This window comes from Hibiscus syriacus, unplaced genomic scaffold, assembly GCF_006381635.1.
Source record: "Hibiscus syriacus cultivar Baekdansim isolate YM2019G1 unplaced genomic scaffold, ASM638163v2 tig00111208_pilon, whole genome shotgun sequence".
Classification (NCBI taxonomy): domain Eukaryota; kingdom Viridiplantae; phylum Streptophyta; class Magnoliopsida; order Malvales; family Malvaceae; genus Hibiscus; species Hibiscus syriacus.
The window spans coordinates 1,558,710-1,579,034 of record NW_024063020.1 but is presented as its reverse complement, the minus strand read 5'-3'; the positions used below and the strand labels follow the sequence as shown (position 1 = coordinate 1,579,034).

At 35.1% G+C, this 20,325-nt stretch overlaps 1 protein-coding gene across 1 annotated transcript; it reads left to right on the top strand.

Annotated features, from left to right (window-relative positions):
• Positions 1-4,047: 4,047 nt before the first annotated feature.
• LOC120155933 (alcohol dehydrogenase class-P) lies at positions 4,048-6,186 on the top strand. The gene is made up of 10 exons (XM_039167385.1): positions 4,048-4,135; positions 4,337-4,473; positions 4,563-4,609; positions 4,702-5,027; positions 5,120-5,202; positions 5,288-5,363; positions 5,466-5,527; positions 5,642-5,737; positions 5,821-5,982; positions 6,065-6,186. Exons 1-10 carry the CDS (start codon positions 4,102-4,104, stop codon positions 6,179-6,181), a joined length of 1,140 nt encoding a protein of 379 aa, XP_039023316.1. The 5' UTR covers positions 4,048-4,101; the 3' UTR covers positions 6,182-6,186.
• Positions 6,187-20,325: the final 14,139 nt, after the last annotated feature.

Sequence of the window (20,325 nt, the reverse complement as noted above, 5' to 3'; positions counted from 1 at the left end):
CTGACGAAATGAGGCATTGTATCCCACCTAATATGAGTGGCCCACTAGATGTATGGATTGTGGTGGTCCATCTGATATGTTATGCTATTGTCGAGTAGCATCCGACTGATCGCGTGTTTTGGGAATTTGGTTTCGTAAAATATATTCCAGAAGCACTTATGAATCTCGACAATTTGTATAGCATCGATAGACGGGGAAAAAAGAAGTCAGTTGGCTGATGAAACACAATGATTGGGTGATGATATGAGAGGATCGACATGGATGCATTACCCGTAGGGAGACGATTTATGTGGATCAGTATTCGATTGCGGATGAATACTACTAGTGGTTCAACACGAACGGTAAGACGTTTTTGCTTTCCGAGGAAGCACAAGCCCGGAGCATTTATCGGCGTCGACGTCCACTGTCACAGTCGCATCGTCCCCCGACTAGTGGACGGAGAGCAAGTGCTTCCAGTTCGTATTCAACTGCAACATTGAAACCATCCAACAATCATCGTTTATACCGGGTTATATTTCGCAACCGTTTCATATGGGGATGCAACCATTTCAGATGGCTCCACAACTGTTTCAAACGCCACCACCTCTATTTCAGATGCCACCACAACAGGTTTCGATGCCATCACCACAGGATTTTATGACCCCTAAGGTGGATATTACAGTTCCATGCTTATAGATCCAGCGTGGGCTTCATATGCATCATTTTTGGTGGGTAATGTGCCATCATAGACTCAGACACCTCCGACCCATTTTTTGCATTCATCGATGTCTATGTTTTCACAGTTTTCATAATTTTCTATGAGCGATGGGATGATTAGTCATACACCTCTAGGGTCCTTAATCTACGGAGGTGGTACATCGTCATCCATCCCTGATCAACAAAAAGTACATGCTACTGCTGCTGCTGATGATGATGAGAGTGAGGAGGAAAAACAACTTCTACGAAGAAACCTTCATTGAAATAGACATCCACAACCCTAATGAACATATTCCAGATGTAGACATCGATAGACTTGTTTAGTTTGTAATGTTTTTGTTGAAATATTATTTTGATATAACATTAAATTGCAAAATTGTTTTTGGACTTAATAGAATTTGTCAAAAATTTATAAAAAATAATTCAAAGTTCAAATTAACTTGAAAAATATGTTTTAAATGTTTTTCGAGTTAGTCAAACCTTTTCAATAACAAAATCGATCGTTTTTGTGCTTTAGAGTTAAGTTTCTACGTATTTTTGGCTAAAAGGATAGATCCCCTAGAAAAAGGATTGATCCATTTGACCAAAGGACCGATCCCCTTAAAAAATATCGATCCCTTGGACAACAATGAGTTTGGGATCGATCCCTTAACCAAAAAGATCAATCCCTTTTAATAAAATATCGATCCCTTGTGCATTAAATATTGTTTTTTATCGTAGGTAACGACTATAATAATCTCCAACGGCTCCAAATGGTTACAATTAATGGAAAATGTATAAATTGAAGGTCAAAGCTTCCCAAGGTCATCAAGAATCATATTTAATCAATCTACCAACATCAAAGCTTAGTTTTGTGCTTAATTTGTAAATTCTTTGTCGTAAACACACTTGTAAGCTACATTGTTTATTTTGCTCAAGTGTAATTTGGGTGAAAGCTTAATTAGTGCAATCTTATTTGCCTTTGTGAGGTTTTTCTTTAATTTGCTAAATTTGTAATTACTCTTTGGGAGAGAGAGTGTTCAAGATTTTGGGGGTATAAACCTTGAAGTGTTTGTGAGCTTTATCTTCACTTGAGTAGCCCATTACTTGAACGTAAACGAAAATGAAATAACACAAGTTGATATTTCAGGAAAAAATAATTTCATTGGTACAACATCAATTGTTACGTGATGATAAAAAGAGATTGACATTTTTTCCTATTATGGCATAGGTTTCTATAATGCCCACATCTTTTGTTTTCTTTGAACGTCTATCGAATATCTATATCACAGTGAATTCTAGTAGATTTTGGACGATCTGCTTCCCTTAATAAGGACATATCTAGTATAATCTAAAGGCAAATTTGAACACCGTCTCTGTCTTTCTCATTATCTATGGGGAACTCAAATTCATATACATTAAATACTTCTAAAAGTCGGTATACGATATCAACAAAACAGTTAAAGTCTTGACGGGTATAAGAGCAATCTGCTATGACATGAGATCAATGATACTTCAGAGCTTGAAAAAACCCACAATCATACCACTTATCTTGTAGATTAACTTTGAACGAGTTACCTTCAATCCCTTGAAGAGGTAATGACATTTATGTGATACCTATGGATATCATGAAATGCATGATCTCATGAAATGTTATGGACAACAATAAAAGGAAGAGTTGAGGAATATCTTGGTTCTAACTTTGATAGTTCACAACTGCTCCTTATACTTAAGGCATTATCTGCCTCAATTGTCAAATTTGACTTTTGTTATTGGGTTGACGCATGGACGGAGTCAGAATTTCAACTTGAGGAAGATAAAATATAACTTTTCTAAAATAAGGGGTAATTTCATAATTATCTCATAAATATTTAAATTTTATATATAAATTAAAAGTAAAAAAAAAGCTAATTTTGACTGGCCCAGGGCACAACCCCAGGGCACAACCCCTCCCAAGCCTTGAGTGACTCCGTCACTTGGTCAACGAGAGTTAACTGTCAATAAATCAAAATATATTAATTCAATAAAGTAAAAGACAAAAATCAATTTTTTAACCCGCGATCGAAATCGAATGGACAAATATATATAATATAGACAACCATGGTTTTTATTTAATACTAATAAAAGAAGGAAAATCATAAAATATTCGATTGGAATGAACCAATGAATACATTTGTGAAACCGAATACCGGATTTGAGTTGGCAAGTGGTATTGCCTTTTCTGCCAACGATTTCTTCGACCCGCGTTGATACCTTCTTGTCCAATAAGCAAAAATGTCAAATTCCAAACAGGGTTCCACGAGGCGCCCATGGTTATGGTGATTCACCAATTCAGCCCTGTAAATACCAAAAAAAAAAAATTTAATACCAAAATAAGTTCACAAACTATATTTCCCCCTAATAGGTACCTAAAATATTTTCTTATACGTCTAGGTGATTAACATTAAAAACGTTATCAATTTAGGTATTCGGACTTTCAACGAAGTTAATTTCTTCGTTACGTGACACATGTCATAATATAGTGTTTTTAAAAAAATTATTAAAAAAATAAAATTATATATATATATATATATATTAAAGAAAAATAAAAAATGTTGAAATAACCCCAAAACTTTGAAAACATTTATTTCAACCCATAAACTCACGCCAATCGTCGCCATTTGCTGTCGACGAAGCTCCACCCGACCTCATCTCTCCCCCACCACCAAAACCCGCATGAAATCGTGTCCAATCAACGACGAATCAACGTTTTATACCCCATGAACCCTAGGATGAAAATCATAATCCCACGCGATCAAGACGGTCAATCAACGACATTTACGACAACGTTTGACTAAGAGTATGACAGAGACTACGTCGACGGCGGTGGTCGTGGCCGGAAAGAACGACGGAGGAGAGTTAAAGCTAGAATTTGGGAAATTTAGGTATTTTGGGATTTTTTTAAAATTTTAGAGATATTATTTTTTTTATAAATATAATAATATTTTAAAAAATAAATTTCAAAATTATCGAATTAAGACACATGTCACTTAAATGCGGAAATTAAAGACGTTGACGATCCAGAAACATAAGTGGGTAATGTTTATAATGTTAGACATCTGAATGGGTCAAAAAATAATCTAGATAATTATTAGAGAAAATAGGTATAATTTAGCAACTTATTTTGATATTAACCCTAACAAAAATCCAAAGATTGCACACTTGTCACAAAACCACGACGAGAGTGAACAGTAATACCACAAAACCAGCCACTGATTCGCCCGTAAAAACAAAACAGTTAGCTAACAAAGGGGAAAACCATTGGTCTGGTCTGCGTAATCTAGTGAACTAGAAATGAGTTTCACTATAAATAAAATCTCGTTACCTTCCTTTTACCCCACATAAACGACAATAAAACAAACTCAGAGAGCGAATTATACGGCCAATATGAGTACTGCTGGTCAGGTCATCAAGTGCAAAGGTGTGATCAATCGACTCTTTCTCAGATGTTCTTTGCTGGGTTCTTTTCTTTTTCTTCATTTGATCTGTTTTTGCATGTTCTCTGTTGGTTTTGACTTTTGGGGTCTTGATTCTTTGATGAGAATTCTTCTATTTTGTTACTGGTTGATGGGTTCCTTTTCTCGGTGGTTATTTTGCTAATTTAGTGGTGGTTGTCTTACAGCTGCGGTGGCGTGGGAATCGGGGAAGCCGCTGTCAATAGAAGAAGTGGAAGTGGCTCCACCGCAGAAGAACGAAGTCCGTGTTAAGATTCTCTTCACTTCTTTATGTCACACCGATGTCTACTTCTGGGATGCTAAGGTTTCTTATTCATTCCTTCATCCATGCCTATTATACATTTGCTTCATATGAAAATCTGACTCCGATCCCTCTCATATCTCTTGTTGTAGGGACAAAACCCCCTGTTCCCACGCATTCTCGGTCACGAGGCTGGAGGGTAGGCATTTGTTTAAAGTTTCTACTTTCTGTGTTCTTATCTGTATATGTGTGTGTATATTGATCATGTTGTTTGAACTTGATGATGTTTAGGATCGTGGAGAGTGTAGGTGAAGGGGTGACTGATCTGAAACCAGGTGATCACGTGCTCCCCATCTTCACCGGAGAATGCAAGGAATGCCCACATTGCTTGTCGGAAGAAAGCAACATGTGTGATCTCCTCAGGATCAACACAGATAGGGGTGAAATGATTCATGATGGGAAATCCAGGTTTTCCATCAATGGCAAGCCTATCTACCACTTCCTTGGCACCTCTACTTTCAGCGAATACACCGTCGTCCATGTCGGCCAGGTCGCTAAGATCAATCCAGAGGCTCCTCTTGATAAAGTTTGTGTTCTAAGTTGCGGAATGTCCACAGGTTGGGGACTAAAGCCTCCTTTTGTCTTCCTCTTTTGGGATATATAAACCATGTTAATGACATGAAGTAAGCTTTTGTTGTTGTTCTTGCAGGCTTTGGTGCCACTGTGAATGTTGCTAAACCCAAAAAGGGTCAATCTGTTGCGATTTTCGGACTAGGCGCTGTTGGTCTTGCTGTGAGTTATGCTTGTTGCTTTTATGTTAGTTCTTTCTCCCCCTATTGGTGTGTACTTTTAAGTTAAAACTCTGCTCTGAAATTAGGCTGCTGAAGGAGCAAGAGTTTCGGGGGCTTCGAGGATCATTGGTGTCGATTTGAACCCCAGCAGATTCGAACAAGGTAGGATTTGTTTCACAGTCATGATTTGCACAAGACATCCAAGGTTTGGTTATGTTCTTGGTTAAGCAAAGTTACCAAACTGATTCCTGTTACTTGTTGCAGCCAAGAAATTTGGTGTTACAGAGTTTGTGAATCCAAAAGATCATGACAAACCTGTTCAAAAGGTTGGTTCCCACTTCTTATGACCCTACGTACTAGGGTCATCACCTTGCATAAACCCTGCATTGTATGATAAACTTGTTTGAGATCCTTCTTATAGAATTGATTCTATCAATCAGGTCATTGCTGAGATGACTGGCGGAGGAGTTGATCGCAGCGTTGAATGTACCGGGAGCATCCAGGCCATGATTTCTGCATTCGAATGCGTCCATGATGTACATCATTTTTCTCTTCATTCATGATATCAGAACATATCGTTTCACATTGTTGGTTTTAGCTGAAATCACTTAATTTTCAGGGCTGGGGTGTTGCGGTGCTTGTCGGTGTCCCGAGCAAAGACGACGCATTCCAAACTCATCCGGTGAATCTGTTGAATGAGAGGACTCTGAAGGGTACTTTCTTCGGCAACTACAAACCTCGGACCGATATTCCTGCTGTCGTCGAGAAATACATGAACAAGGTCAGGTTTTTTTCCTGTTTGATGTAACATTTAATCTTGTATGTAAAAAAGTAGGTAACATGTGATGTGTTAAATGTTATAGGAACTTGAATTGGATAAATTCATCACTCATTCGGTTCCATTCTCTGAGATCAACAAGGCATTTGAGTTGATGCTTGCGGGTGAGGGTCTGAGATGTGTGATTCGCATGGATGCTTAAGGAAATGGATTGCTGGTTGGGTGAAGCTTTTTCAATGGATTTAAGTATATTATTTTCAAAGAGTGTGACTTAAGGAAATAGAATAATGTATGCTACTACATGGTTTTGCTGTTTTTACTCTTTTTAATGCTAATGTTTATCCTATTTTCTCAGAACTCTTTTTTCCTTTGGTATTTAAGTTTATTTAATTCCACATTTGTGTTAATATATATATATATATATATATATATATATATATATATATATATATATATATATATATATATATACCCAAACAAGACTAGGCCTTGTGTTCTAGTTGACGGTGAATAGAGAACTTGAAGTTTCACCTCCTGCTTCGATGTCTTTATGATGATTTTGCTCCGAAGAGTGGAGATTGGATCCGTTTTCAATTCTCTGGGTCTTCGCAATCTCTTCATTGATATGAATATCGTCTTCACTCTCTAGTAAAACCGTTCTAGGTCCATGGGGACCTTGAACAATGGCCTCCTTGATTTTCATATGTTCATCGACATGTACCGACCGTCTTCTTTTTTTCTTTTCTTGAGGAAACAAAAGAGAATAGCCGCAAGGAATGCGAGGAAGAACAAGCCTCCACATGATACAAACACGATGATTATAACTGTATGGTTATTTGGAGATGGTGGTGGAGGAACAGGTGTCGGCAGTGGTGGAGGATGGACGTGGGGTGGAGGCGAAGTGATTGGATGGTGGAGGGGAGGAATAAGGGAAGTTGAAGTTAAAAGGAGAGGCCATTGTGGTTCGAGGAATAGATACACTATGAAGTTGATATTGGTGGTGCACAAAATGGTGGCATTTTGGAGTGTATTTGTAGTGAAAGTTGTGCATTGTTTTTGGCTATGAAATCCAGATGAAGTTTTGTATAACTTGACTCTCATTCCAAGTTTAGAAAAGTTGGGCCAATGGGGGCTTTATTTGCATTGTAAAACAATTCCTTTCTAATAAGAAATCCAAACTCATATAAATTACTCAAATAAGGGTAGTTTTGCGGTGCGACGTCTAAAAAACGGCTAATATACGGCGTGACCGGTTAAATAAGTGACCGGTTAAAATTTAGACCGGTTATGTTATATTATTTAACCGGAAATATTATAAAGTACAATAACATATTAGGTAGTGCTTATATAATGTAATAGGTAACGCTTATATTGACATATTTTATAAGTAAACCGGTATATTTATATTGATAACATTGCAAATTTACCTATTACATTATAATATGTTGAAAGTGTCCATACTTTTTTATAAAAAGGATCGATACTTTTTTTAAAGTTATGTAATTTATGTTTTAATTTTTTAATAGTGTTTCATGTTTTTCACCTACAATATTAATTTAATAATTTCATTTGCACAAAAAATTATTTGATTGTTTTGATATTTTATAAAATAATATTTAGAATTTAAATTTAACAATATTAACCAAAGATAATAATAAATATGCAATATATATGTTTATTGTTTTTAATTTAATGATAATATATACCGTAACATAAAAAATAAATCATTAGATACATATAATTACTAAATTGATATCTTAAAACTCACTCAAAAGATAACCTTAAATTAATGTTTTCCACACTGAAATAAGTATGGACACTTTTATAAAAAGGATAGATACTTTACAATATAAACACTACCTATTACATTATATAAACGCTACCTATTACATTATATAAGCGCTACCTATTACATCATATTTTTACCTATTATATTGAAAGTGTCCATATTTTTTATAAAAAGGATCGATACTTTTTTTAAAGTTATGTAATTTATGTTTCAATTTTTTTAATAGTATTTCATGTTTTCCACCTACAATATTAATTTAATAATTTCATTTGCACAAAAAATTATTTGATTGTTTTGATATTTTATAAAATAATATTTAGAATTTAAATTTAACAATATTAACCAAAGATAATAATAAATATGTAATATATATGTTTATTGTTTTTAATTTAATAATAATATATATCGTAACGTAAAAAATAAATCATTAGACGCCTATAATTACTAAATTAATATCTTAAAACTCACTCAAAAGATAACCTTAAATTAATGTTTTCCACAGTAAAAAAAGTATGGACACTTTTATAAAAAGGATAGATACTTTACAATATAAGCACTACATATTACATTATATAAACGCTACCTATTACATTATATAAGCGCTACCTATTACATCATATTTTTACCTATTATATTGAAAGTGTCCATACTTTTTATAAAAAGGATCGATACTTTTTTTAAAGTTATGAAATTTATGTTTCAATTTTTTTAATAGTGTTTCATGTTTTCCACCTACAATATTAATTTAATAATTTCATTTACACAAAAAATTATTTGATTGTTTTGATATTTTATAAAATAATATTAATTTGGGTCGATACTTGTTACATTGTTAATTTACCTATTACATTATAATTATTGGTTTTGATGTTTTTTGGGTCGATACTTGTAGTTATTGTACATACCTAAATATGTACTGCGAATTTAATGTTGTACCCACCCTTTAACTACCACTATCAATACCACATCCTATTGAAAGCAGCACGACTGAAACATGTTCAAAATGAACCTTTGCTTACATCTCCATCAACTCCTGGACCACTGAACTTGCACAACAAAATTTTTACCATGGATAATACTGATGTAGACAATGTTAAGCCAATCGAGGAATGCCATGAAGTACATAATGTTGATGAATTTGACAGATTGGTTGGTCAGCTCTTCTGTTCATGTGATCAAGCTTGGTACTTTTACAAGGGATTCGCACGGGAACATGGGTTTAGTGCACGTAAGGGAACAACACGGCTTGACGTGGAAGGGAATGTGAAGACACAAGAATTTTGTTGTTCCAAAAAAGGGTTTCGAGTATCAAAAGTCAATAATGTTGATCGTCAATGTGCTCATACGCCAGTCACAAGAACAGGATGTAAGGCTAGAGTCGTAGTTACAGCAACAAATACAAACGATCAGTGGGTTATAAGTAAGTCTGATCAGAAACATAATCATGCATTATGCACACCTGCTATGACACCATTTATGCGTTCTAATAGAGCTGTAAGTAAGGCTGATATCGATGAGGCAACAACATTGAAAGAGTTCGGTGTTGGCACGTCACAAGTAATGAACTATTTAACGCAGCAGGAAGGGGGCTATCATAATGTTGGATTTACACATAAAGACCTCTACAATGCACTTCAAAGAGGTAAAGCAAAGGAAATCGTCGATGGGGATGTGAATGCGCTTATTGCCTACTTTGATTATAAGAAACATGATGATCCCGGATTTTTTATGACATACTCGGTAGACGAATCGGGGGCATTGTATAATCTTATTTGGTCGGATTCTACATCGATATCGGATTACACATGCTTCGGTGATGTAATTGCGTTCGACACAACGTACAAAGATAATTTGTATGGTCGACCAATTATGCCTATTGTTGGTGTCAATCATCACCATAACACAATTATGTTTGCCACTGCCATAATCGCTGACGAGACGTCTCAACCTTTCGAGTGGGTTCTACAGAATTTTTTAGAAGCCATGATGAATAAATCACCTATTTCAGTTGTCACCGATGGGGATAGGGCAATGCAGAGGGCTATCAAATCTGTTATCCCTTATGCTAAGCACAGATTATGTTCTTGGCATCTTTCTCGCAATGCACAAGCTAACATTGGTAACCCAAAGTTTACAGCAGCATTCTCAAAATGCATGGCTTCCTGGTGGACAACCAAGGAATTTGATATTCAATGGCGTTCGGTTGTTTCAGAATTCAACGTCCAAAAGCATTCATGGGTGATTGAGAAGGGAAATACACGACACTTATGGGCACAAGCATATCTAACCGGTCATTTCTTTGCCAATATTCGCTCAACACAAAGGTGCGAGTCTATGAATGCTTCACTAGCTATTGCACTGAAACACAAGAAGACATATTTAGATGTTGTTCGTGCAATTGAAGATGGAATTAGTAGAATGCGTATGAACGAGTTGAAAGCGGATTACTTAAGTTCCCATACAAAGCCCTTCCAGTTCACAAAACTGGTCGACCTTGAAAGCCATGCCGCTGCGATTTTTACCCGCAAATCTTTTCGTGTGTTCCAAGATGAACTTATACGGGAGACATTGTGCCAGATTGAGGCAGAGATTAAGTCCTTATTAGATGAATGTCAACATTATATTTTGTCAAAGTACGCAGAAAAAAATAGGAAATTTGAAATTAGTTTTGATTCTCGTACGAAAACTCTAATTTGCTCCTGCAAAAAATTCGAGACCGTTGGACTTCCGTGTCGCCATCAACTTCACATTTTGAAGCACTTGGACTACACATATTTTCCCGGGACTTTGATTCAAAGTAGGTGGACTAATGATGCGAAGGCTTCTGCACCCAGTTATGTTGATTTGAATGTGTCTCCAGAAGTGATGCAAATGGCAAGGTTCGCTGCTCTACGTTCAACGTCAAGTAGGTTATGCTACATTGCATCAAAGACAGACGAGTATTTCAAAACCGCAAGAGATGAGATGAAAAAACTAATAGAAGAATTAGAAAACTCGTTTGGTTTGAATGATTCAGTCAACCAGAGCATTGTAGTAAACAACGTTCGTGACCCTCAACGAAAACAACGCAAGCGAAAAGAAGTGCCGAAGAACAAGGTCGAGAAGAAAATTAGGCGATGTGGGTACTGCAACGGTGAGGGACATAACAAACTAACATGTCCTCAAGTCAAGCTCAGTTTGAGTACAAGCACACAACCTACATCAACTTATTTTTTCGAAGACGGAATGGAATGACAACGATCTCCATATATCGTAAGTATCAACATGACTCCTATTGTGTATAAGAAACATGTACATATAAATATTTTAAATGAAGGAAGAAAAACCGCGTTACTTAAAATTAGTGACACAATATTAAAAAGTGTCGATATAGGTTGTAGACCTAGTCGCTCATAAAACCGGTATATTTATACCGGTTATATTATAAAATTATCTATTACATAATAATTCTGGGTTCCGATGTGTAAATGTCGTTACTTTTTGACAAGGTATCGACACATTTTTCTTCCATTCTGGACATAAAGTACCGACACAATATTAAAAAGTGTCGACATAGGTTGTAGACCTATTCGCTAATAAAACCGGTATACTTATACCGGTTATATTACAAAATTATCTAGTACATTATAATTCTGGACATAAAGTACCGACACAAAATTAAAAAGTGTCGATATAGGTTGTAGACCTATTCGCTCATAAAACCGGTATATTTATACCGGTTATATTACAAAATTATCTATTACATTATAATTCTGGGTTCCGATGTGTAAATGTCGACACTTTTTGACAAGGTATCGACACATTTTTCTTCCATTCTGGACATAAAGTACCGACACAATATTAAAAAGTGTCGACATAGGTTGTAGACCTATTCGCTAATAAAACGGTATACTTATACTGGTTATATTACAAAATTATCTAGTACATTATAATTCTGTACATAAAGTACCGACACAAAATTAAAAAGTGTCGATATAGGTTGTAGACCTATTCGCTCATAAAACCGGTATATTTATACCGGTTATATTACAAAATTATCTATTACATTATAATTCTGGGTTCCGATGTGTAAATGTCGACACTTTTTGACAAGGTATCGACACATTTTTCTTCCATTCTGGACATAAAGTACCGACACAATATTAAAAAGTGTCGACATAGGTTGTAGACCTATTCGCTAATAAAACCGGTATACTTATACCGGTTATATTACAAAATTATCTAGCACATTATAATTCTGGACATAAAGTACCGACACAAAATTAAAAAGTGTCGATATAGGTTGTAGACCTATTCGCTCATAAAATCGGTATATTTATACCAGTTATATTACAAAATTATCTATTACATTATAATTCTGGGTTCCGATGTGTAAATGTCGACACCTTTTGACAAGGTATCGACACATTTTTCTTCAATTCTGGACATAAAGTACCGACACAATATTAAAAAGTGTCGACATAGGTTGTAGACCTATTCGCTAATAAAACCGGTATACTTATACCGGTTATATTACAAAATTATCTAGTACATTATAATTCTGGACATAAAGTACCGACACAATATTAAAAAGTGTCGATATAGGTTGTAGACCTATTCGCTCATAAAACCGGTATATTTATACCAGTTATATTACAAAATTATCTATTACATTATAATTTTGGGTTCCGATGTGTAAATGTCGACACTTTTTGACAAGGTATCGACACATTTTTCTTCCATTCTGGACATAAAGTACCGACACAAAATTAAAAAGTGTCGATATAGGTTGTAGACCTATTCGCTCATAAAACCGGTATATTTATACCGGTTATATTACAAAATTATCTATTACATTATAATTCTGGGTTCCGATGTGTAAATGTCGACACTTTTTGACAAGGTATCGAAATATTTTTCTTCCATTCTGGACATAAAGTACCGACACAATATTAAAAAGTGTGAAAACTTTGTTGTGGATATCATAGAAAACAATGATATAGTAATGTGTTTCGATACATTTGCAAGCAGATGTAAAATACATTAATAACTAGTATTGATATTTCAACAATCCTCAAATGTATATGTATACAGAGAAGCAAATATGAAATAATTAATGAAAATATACACACAATATAATCACACCAAAATATACATACACAAGAATGTTCAAATAATGTACCGACAAACGAAATTAATCCGATGAAAAAGGGTTATTTCTAACGAAGTCCGGAACATTAGAGGCCTTCAACAAATTTTCCAAATACTCTCTTATGTTTCCGCCTTTTTCTGAGGACATACATAAATAATTTCAATTATTAAACTAATGAGGTGCAATTTTACTAACAATAAACTAAATTCGCATAAGCATGAATAAATTTGTGTTATACCTAGAGCATTGTCGTTCGAATGGGAAGCAGCGTCAAAGGTATGTAGACATATGTAATTGTATTTCTATATAAACACATAAGTTGTTAAAATAATCAATGTCTGAACACCTGTTCAACTGGAAAAACATATTGCATAAATGCAACTTACCGGATTATAAATCATTTTTTCCGCTGAATCATCGACCAAAAGTGTATTTAGCTCGTTAAAATCTGGACACGCGTTCCAAACATCATTGAGATCTTTACAGTAGGTAACAGTATCGTATGTTTTGCATTTTGCTTGATCCTGTTCACAAACAGTCGAACATAAATATGTAGGAATCATAGACAATGAAAAGTCAGTAAACTGTAATGACATTCATCTTACCCACAAGAATAGAAAATGCTCAGAAAATAAAGGTAGTTTCTCAAGTACACGGTCGACGTTATGCCTGAGATTGTAATCAAGTTTGAATGTTAACATTCAAATATATATTAACGATTTTGACTACAGTAATTCAATTGCTCCAAACATGTTCTAACCTCAGCTTTGAAGACCAAAGGGCAACAACAAAATTGTCGACACAAAATTGCATCAATTCAAATAATCCTGTTTTGAGGACAACATCTACAACATGAAGAAAATGAGTTTAAAGTTCTACGCTTATATGTTAAAATAATGGATACAAAAGAATAGAATTAAAACCTGCAGGCAGTCTTGGGATGTAGGCAAGGACACTATTGAGATCAAAAATTAAAAGTTTTCTTGAAGGCGGCGTTGCAGACACGATATACTTGTTTGGATCATCATCATCTTCATCGTCATCTTCATCGTCATCTTCATCTTCATCTTCATCGTCAGCTTCATCTTCATTGACCGCTTGGTTGTCCACATCTGTTAAAAGAAAATAAAATACAATTCAGAACGTGTAAATGTTTAGAAACATAAATAATGAATTACCTAACTCGTTTGATGTCGTTGACGTAATTCGTCACGCAACATGGAGACTTCATGTTGCAATGATGAAATATCGGATCACATTCCACTCACAAGGGAATCAATATGCTCCCGAAAATTGACCATGTATTCCATCACGGTCTTAATTGTGACATCCTCTGCAACTGGAGCTTCTTCCATCATTGCGTCTCCACTTGGTTGCTCTTCTTCATGGCCAACGAGGTCAATTTCCTCCCTCTCTTGATCTAATCCGACCTCCTTGACACGCTTCCAACTGAGTTTTTCAACAAAATCATATCCCGCTTTTTTAATAAATACCATGTCAATCTTGCGGGTTAATCGAACAGGGGCGTCATGCGAAAAATCAACTTCCTTCTTCTTCAACAGATGGGTGATGACACATCCATATGGTAGTGTAGTTGAAATTGTTGCTCCCTTTGTGACCATATATACAATTGTATTAAATATGAGTTTTGCAATGTTTGGAGCCGTTTTGGATTTGGATTTATACTTTGCTATCCACCAATAATCGCTGTCTCGAAGCGTTGAATGTTTTCCCCCACTAGGCCGGATATACCATGTGAGCATTTTGTGAAACACTCTCGACTCTACATCGAGGTGAATTGGGTTATTTCTAGCAACCCGTTTAATTGTAGACCAATCTACACCATTTTCATCTGAATCCCCTTTATTCGCTACACCTAAACCCTCCGTAATAGTTTCCGGAGATATATATATCCTTCCCCATGACATGTGTATTAATTCCTATTATATTAGTCTTATTAGGCTCGTGCTGTAAGGAAGCATTGTTGTAGAAGACTCTAACTAGGTTGGGATAATATCTTGGTTCTACACCAAGGAATTTAAGCCAACCCCAAGATGTAAATGTGGATTTAAAACTAAATGCATATTTATCATCAAACAAGAAACCCAGGTCAATGACACGTTCGGGACGAATCTTCCTTACTTTAAAACTCGTCTGTCATCTTTGTTTCTCCATATCAGATCTAAAGTTCAGAGTTTCGAAGGACCTGATTTCCTCAGAAGAATCGTTTGTTTCAGAAGGAGGTTGTGGTTGAGAAGAACTGGGTTGAGAAGAGCTTTGAGAAAGACCGCGCTTCTGACACTGACGTTTTGGAGCCATTTTGGTTGGATGTTATTACAATGGAACACAAACACATTCAGGAAAAAAACTCCAATATAGAAATTAATCAAACCCATAAAATATCGATAAATTTACCTGAATATCTGATCGTCACTGTTATGATAACGCTAGTATTCTTCGGAGAGGAAGAGTTATCTTCTGCATGCTTGCCTTTATGTTTAGGGTTTTTCAATTTTAGATTACTATATATAATGAACGGTGGAAAAACACTTGATATTTAAATTAGTATCGACAAAACATTAAACAATTTCGATACATTATTTAGACCTATTCTCTCATAAAATCGGTATACTTGTACTGGTTAGATTGAAAAATTACCTAATACATTATACTTATGGGTTTAGATGTTTATGGGATCGACACTTTTTATATATGGATCGACACTTTATGGTTGCACCCTGTTTTCCATTCAATCTGGACCAAAAATATCGACACAAACTACAAAAGTGTCGACATATTATTTAGACCTATTCTCTCATAAAACTGCTATACTTGTACCGGTTAGATTGAAAAATTACCTATTACATTATACTTATGGGTTTCGATGTTTATCGGATCGACACTTTTTATATATGGATCGACACTTTATTGTTGCACCCTGTTTGCCATTTATTCTGGACCAAAAATATCGACACAAACTACAAAAGTGTCGATACATTATTTAGACCTATTCTCTCATAAAACCGGTATACTTGTACCGATTAGATTGAAAAATTACCTATTACATTATACTTTTGGGTTTCGATGTTTATGGGATCGACACTCTTTATATATGGATCGACACTTTATGGTTGCACCCTGTTTGCCATATTGTAAATTTGCCTTTTACTTTAAAGTAAATTTTGTAGTTATTGTACATACCCTCAATATATATGGAATGGCCATTCATTCTCGCACATGATGACAATTATGATGACATTTGGTATAATACAGACAACAATCTCCATATATCGTAAGTATCAACATGACCCTCAATGTGTATAAGAAACATGTACAACAACATACTGCTAACTTTTCTCATCTCATTCATAATTATATTCACATACAAAATTATAAATCGTATACAAAATTATAAATCTTATACAAAATTAACCCTACATTTACATCATTGCATCCTTTTGTTATTCTTATGTATCATGGCAGCTTTTGTTATCTCATGTCTTCGTTGATTTTGATTGTGGTTTACGAGATCGTTTAATATTCGCGATCGATCCCACTCTCCAACAACCTATATTCAAATTGTCAGAACGTTAAGTATTGTAAACTACAGCATTCAATCTATGACTTTTAACAATTTTACCACAAACGAATTTTTCTTTCCACTTACAAAATCACCAGTTGCCCCTGTAGAACCGATCGATTCCATCCACATCATCACATACATTCCGCAATCATGTTTGTTACAAAATTTGAAAACCACACATGTCAATTATGATGAATACTGCATAAATTAAGCTTTCTATTTGTGATAACATCTCATACCCATTCAATTGCTTATTCTTTTTATGCTCCACAAATTTGAAATTTTTCAAGGGATACTTTCCTAGAGATCCACAGGATTCAACCCAAATGCGTTTCTTATTATAAAAATCTAATATTTTAATCTGCATTAAAATAGAAGAAGTTATGATCCAAAAAAATTATGCATTATAATTTACATAATGTCCTTTCATACATACATACATACCAATCTCTTAGCATCCTTCACTCTCTGTTTAGCTGCTTCAGTTGTAAACATACTATCATATATTGTTGCAACACGATCTACCATATCCAACACCAACATATACGAATGTGAATTATGGTAGTTTATTGTGATCATGATCTGCAACAAATTTCATACACAATTTGACAAAATTCAACATTCTATATCCAAAAACATCATTTGCAATTGGTATGGTATCTTACCTTCTCACAGTCGGTGAATTTCACATAGTTATTCAATATGGGACCCCAGAAGGTAGCAATACTCTCAACACTTTCTTTGCTGTTGGCATCCAACGCCTGCTGCTGCAATTACGCAACAAACATTATTAATTTACCGTCTATAACACTACTTATTTTCATTTATTAATTTAACTCACCGCTAAGTGGTATGGAAGGTAGTCAATCCTCCGGAGTGACTTCTGAGAATCGTAGCATACTGTCCAGGCGAGCAAATCAATAACCTAACAAAATTAATTACACAATCAGAACATATTCAATAAGTTTTAACATTTTATACTTTCTACTTACCACACCGCCAACCCATTCCGTAGGCTTCAACGTTGCAACGTCGTATACACTAGCGAATTGATTTCCCATTGAGATTACAGAATATCTGTATGAATCATTAGGATTAATATGTTGTCATGAAATATTTAAATATAACTCACAAAGCAATATATTTCACTTACTCCGATTCTAACTCACTATTCCATAAATAATCACAAATTGCAGCTTCGATGTCATCAATTCCGCTTGGAATATCCGCTTTTTCACCTACAATTTGCATACAAATTTTTGTCACAACAACATAATAAAAATCAAATTAAGTTTTCTTTTATTCAACTTACCTTCTGCTTCTTCTTCTGGGGTGCAGGACATTCCAAATCCAAATCTGCTGATATAACACTCTCCGGTGTATAAACGACATCGACTTCCTTCCTCCTCATTTCTTCCATCTATTCTTCTTCCTCCTCCCTCTTTTCTTCTTCATATTTTTTCAGTTCATCGTATTTTTTTTCTACATAGCTCTTCATCTCTTTTATTTCACCCTTCAATTGATCTCCTTCATCCAAGTATTTATCAACCACCCCCTTCACCCCCGTAAATTCACTCCTCAATTTCACAACCTCCTTCACCACTCCCTCAAAATTTTCACCCGTCACCATCTTAATATCACCCCTTAACACCCCAACTTCTTTCACCACTTCACCCCTCAACACCTCTACTTCTTTCACCACTCCATCTATTTTTCCTTCCATTACCCCCTTATGCCTCTCAAGTGTATCTTCGACTCTCTCAAGTTTCTCTTCGACTCTATCAAGTTTCTCTTCGACTCTTGATTGTCTTTACATGATATCAAATTGGATTTTTTTGATATCAGCCAATCCAGACATCAAAATGTCGAAGTTACTATGTTTTCCCTCACCGTCGTCCCACTCACCGTCATCCCCCAATACAACCATCTCTCATTTCTTCTCCTCTGCCTCCTCTACATCCTTGCCAATAACCTTCAAAATTAAATTACAATATTAAGACATTGATTATATTCTTAATATTATTTAATTACATTTATTACCCTTTCTTGCTTCTTCGCTCTATCCAACTTTAACTTCACCATCACTCTAACCACCTCTTCCTTCCCCCATGCATGGATGCGTGCCACTCCGGTTTTTTCATAAGCCGGCACTGCCTCACAGCCCGACCAAAAATCGAACAGTGCAACCTGTATTTATAATAAAATTTATATTTTTATATAATGACCATCTAGCTCAGTTGGTAGAGCACAAGGTTCTTAACCTTGAGGTCGTGGGATCGAGTCCCATGGAGGGCATTTCATAATTCGGAGGTCTCTTACGGAAGTTGCTCTCAACTTGGTGTTGGGAGTAGCCTACTATCTTACCTCCCCCTTACCCCATATATATGGGAAAAAGGGACAACCATTTTTTATATTTTTATATAAAAACACAAAAAAGTTCTTCAACTCATTTACCTCTAAGATTGTTATGCACCATTTGAGGTATCTCTGGCTGCCCTTTTTAAAGGTGATTATTGATTCAATCAATCTCGAATGGATATATTCAGCCCAATTGAATTCACCCTTCAAGCCTTCATCGCAAATGAGCTTCATATGTTCCTTGTTCGTTGACGTATGACCCATTGGACAAAGAAAGATACCGACAAGGTATAATAGAACTCTGGCCTTCAGCTCATCCCCAACGTAAGATCCACTTTTTATTTCCTCTTCAATTTCAGCATATGTCACCTTCTGCTTTAAACCATATTTGGAGGCAAGTGCTTTCCAGTCCTTACTCTTACAGACTTCTACAACACTTTTGTCTTCATTTTCTACCCCCAATACGGCTGCAGCACATGGGATCCCGAGAGGAAATAAAAAATCACCATACTTAGCAATACATTGTCTGACATCAAATTGTGCCATCAAGGATCGACACAATTCCCTCTGAATAGGTCGATCCCTTACTCCTACCAATGATCCAAAACCTATTTCTCCCAACACATTCAACTAACCCTTCTCCTTAAGGTGTTTAATTAATGAATTCACCCTTTTAATGCTGCATCTTGTCGACACTTCCTACATTTTTTAACAATATATAATGTTATAGTTCTTATATATTTTGTATCAACGTATTTACAAGTTTAATGAATACCTTATTTTCATGTGCTTTCCTCCGTTCTTTGTATTCTTTGCTATCATTCCTTGACTGTGTGATGTAAGGTTCCTTTTCAGCATCACTCATTGAATTCCATTTGGACCTCACATCTTTTGTCACCTAATATTAAACATAAACGTTTCTTAATCAATACATTAACACTAAATACTACTCAATGTCAATTTCATTTTACATACCAAACCGCTCTGTGTGCCATTTTCCTTCATCCTTTTGCATTCAACCATACTGTCAACATTTAAAATTTGTAATCAATTTAAAGTTTATCGATACTTTAATCCAATTACCATTTCAATAATAATAACAAAAAGACATTGATACTTACTAGAAGTACATATATCCACCCTTTGGTTGCTTTCGAGTCTCGGCCTTAATTTCAAAGTCATCTGCGCCACCAACAATTTTTCCACCCATTGACTCCATTTTTCCTTCATATATCAGTTTACGCAAATCAAATCAAATACTTGTTACATACACTTTATTCAATATACAAATATAGATAACTACTCTTGTGGTAAAACGGTTTTCTTCAAAAGAATTTGAATTGCCACTACAAAATGTGTCGGCACATTTATACAACCTATAATATCATTTTTACCTATAATATTTAATAAAAGTATCGACATTTATATTTTAACTTGAATATCACTTTCTACCTGTAATCTTTCTCAAATGCTTCTTTACTCTAA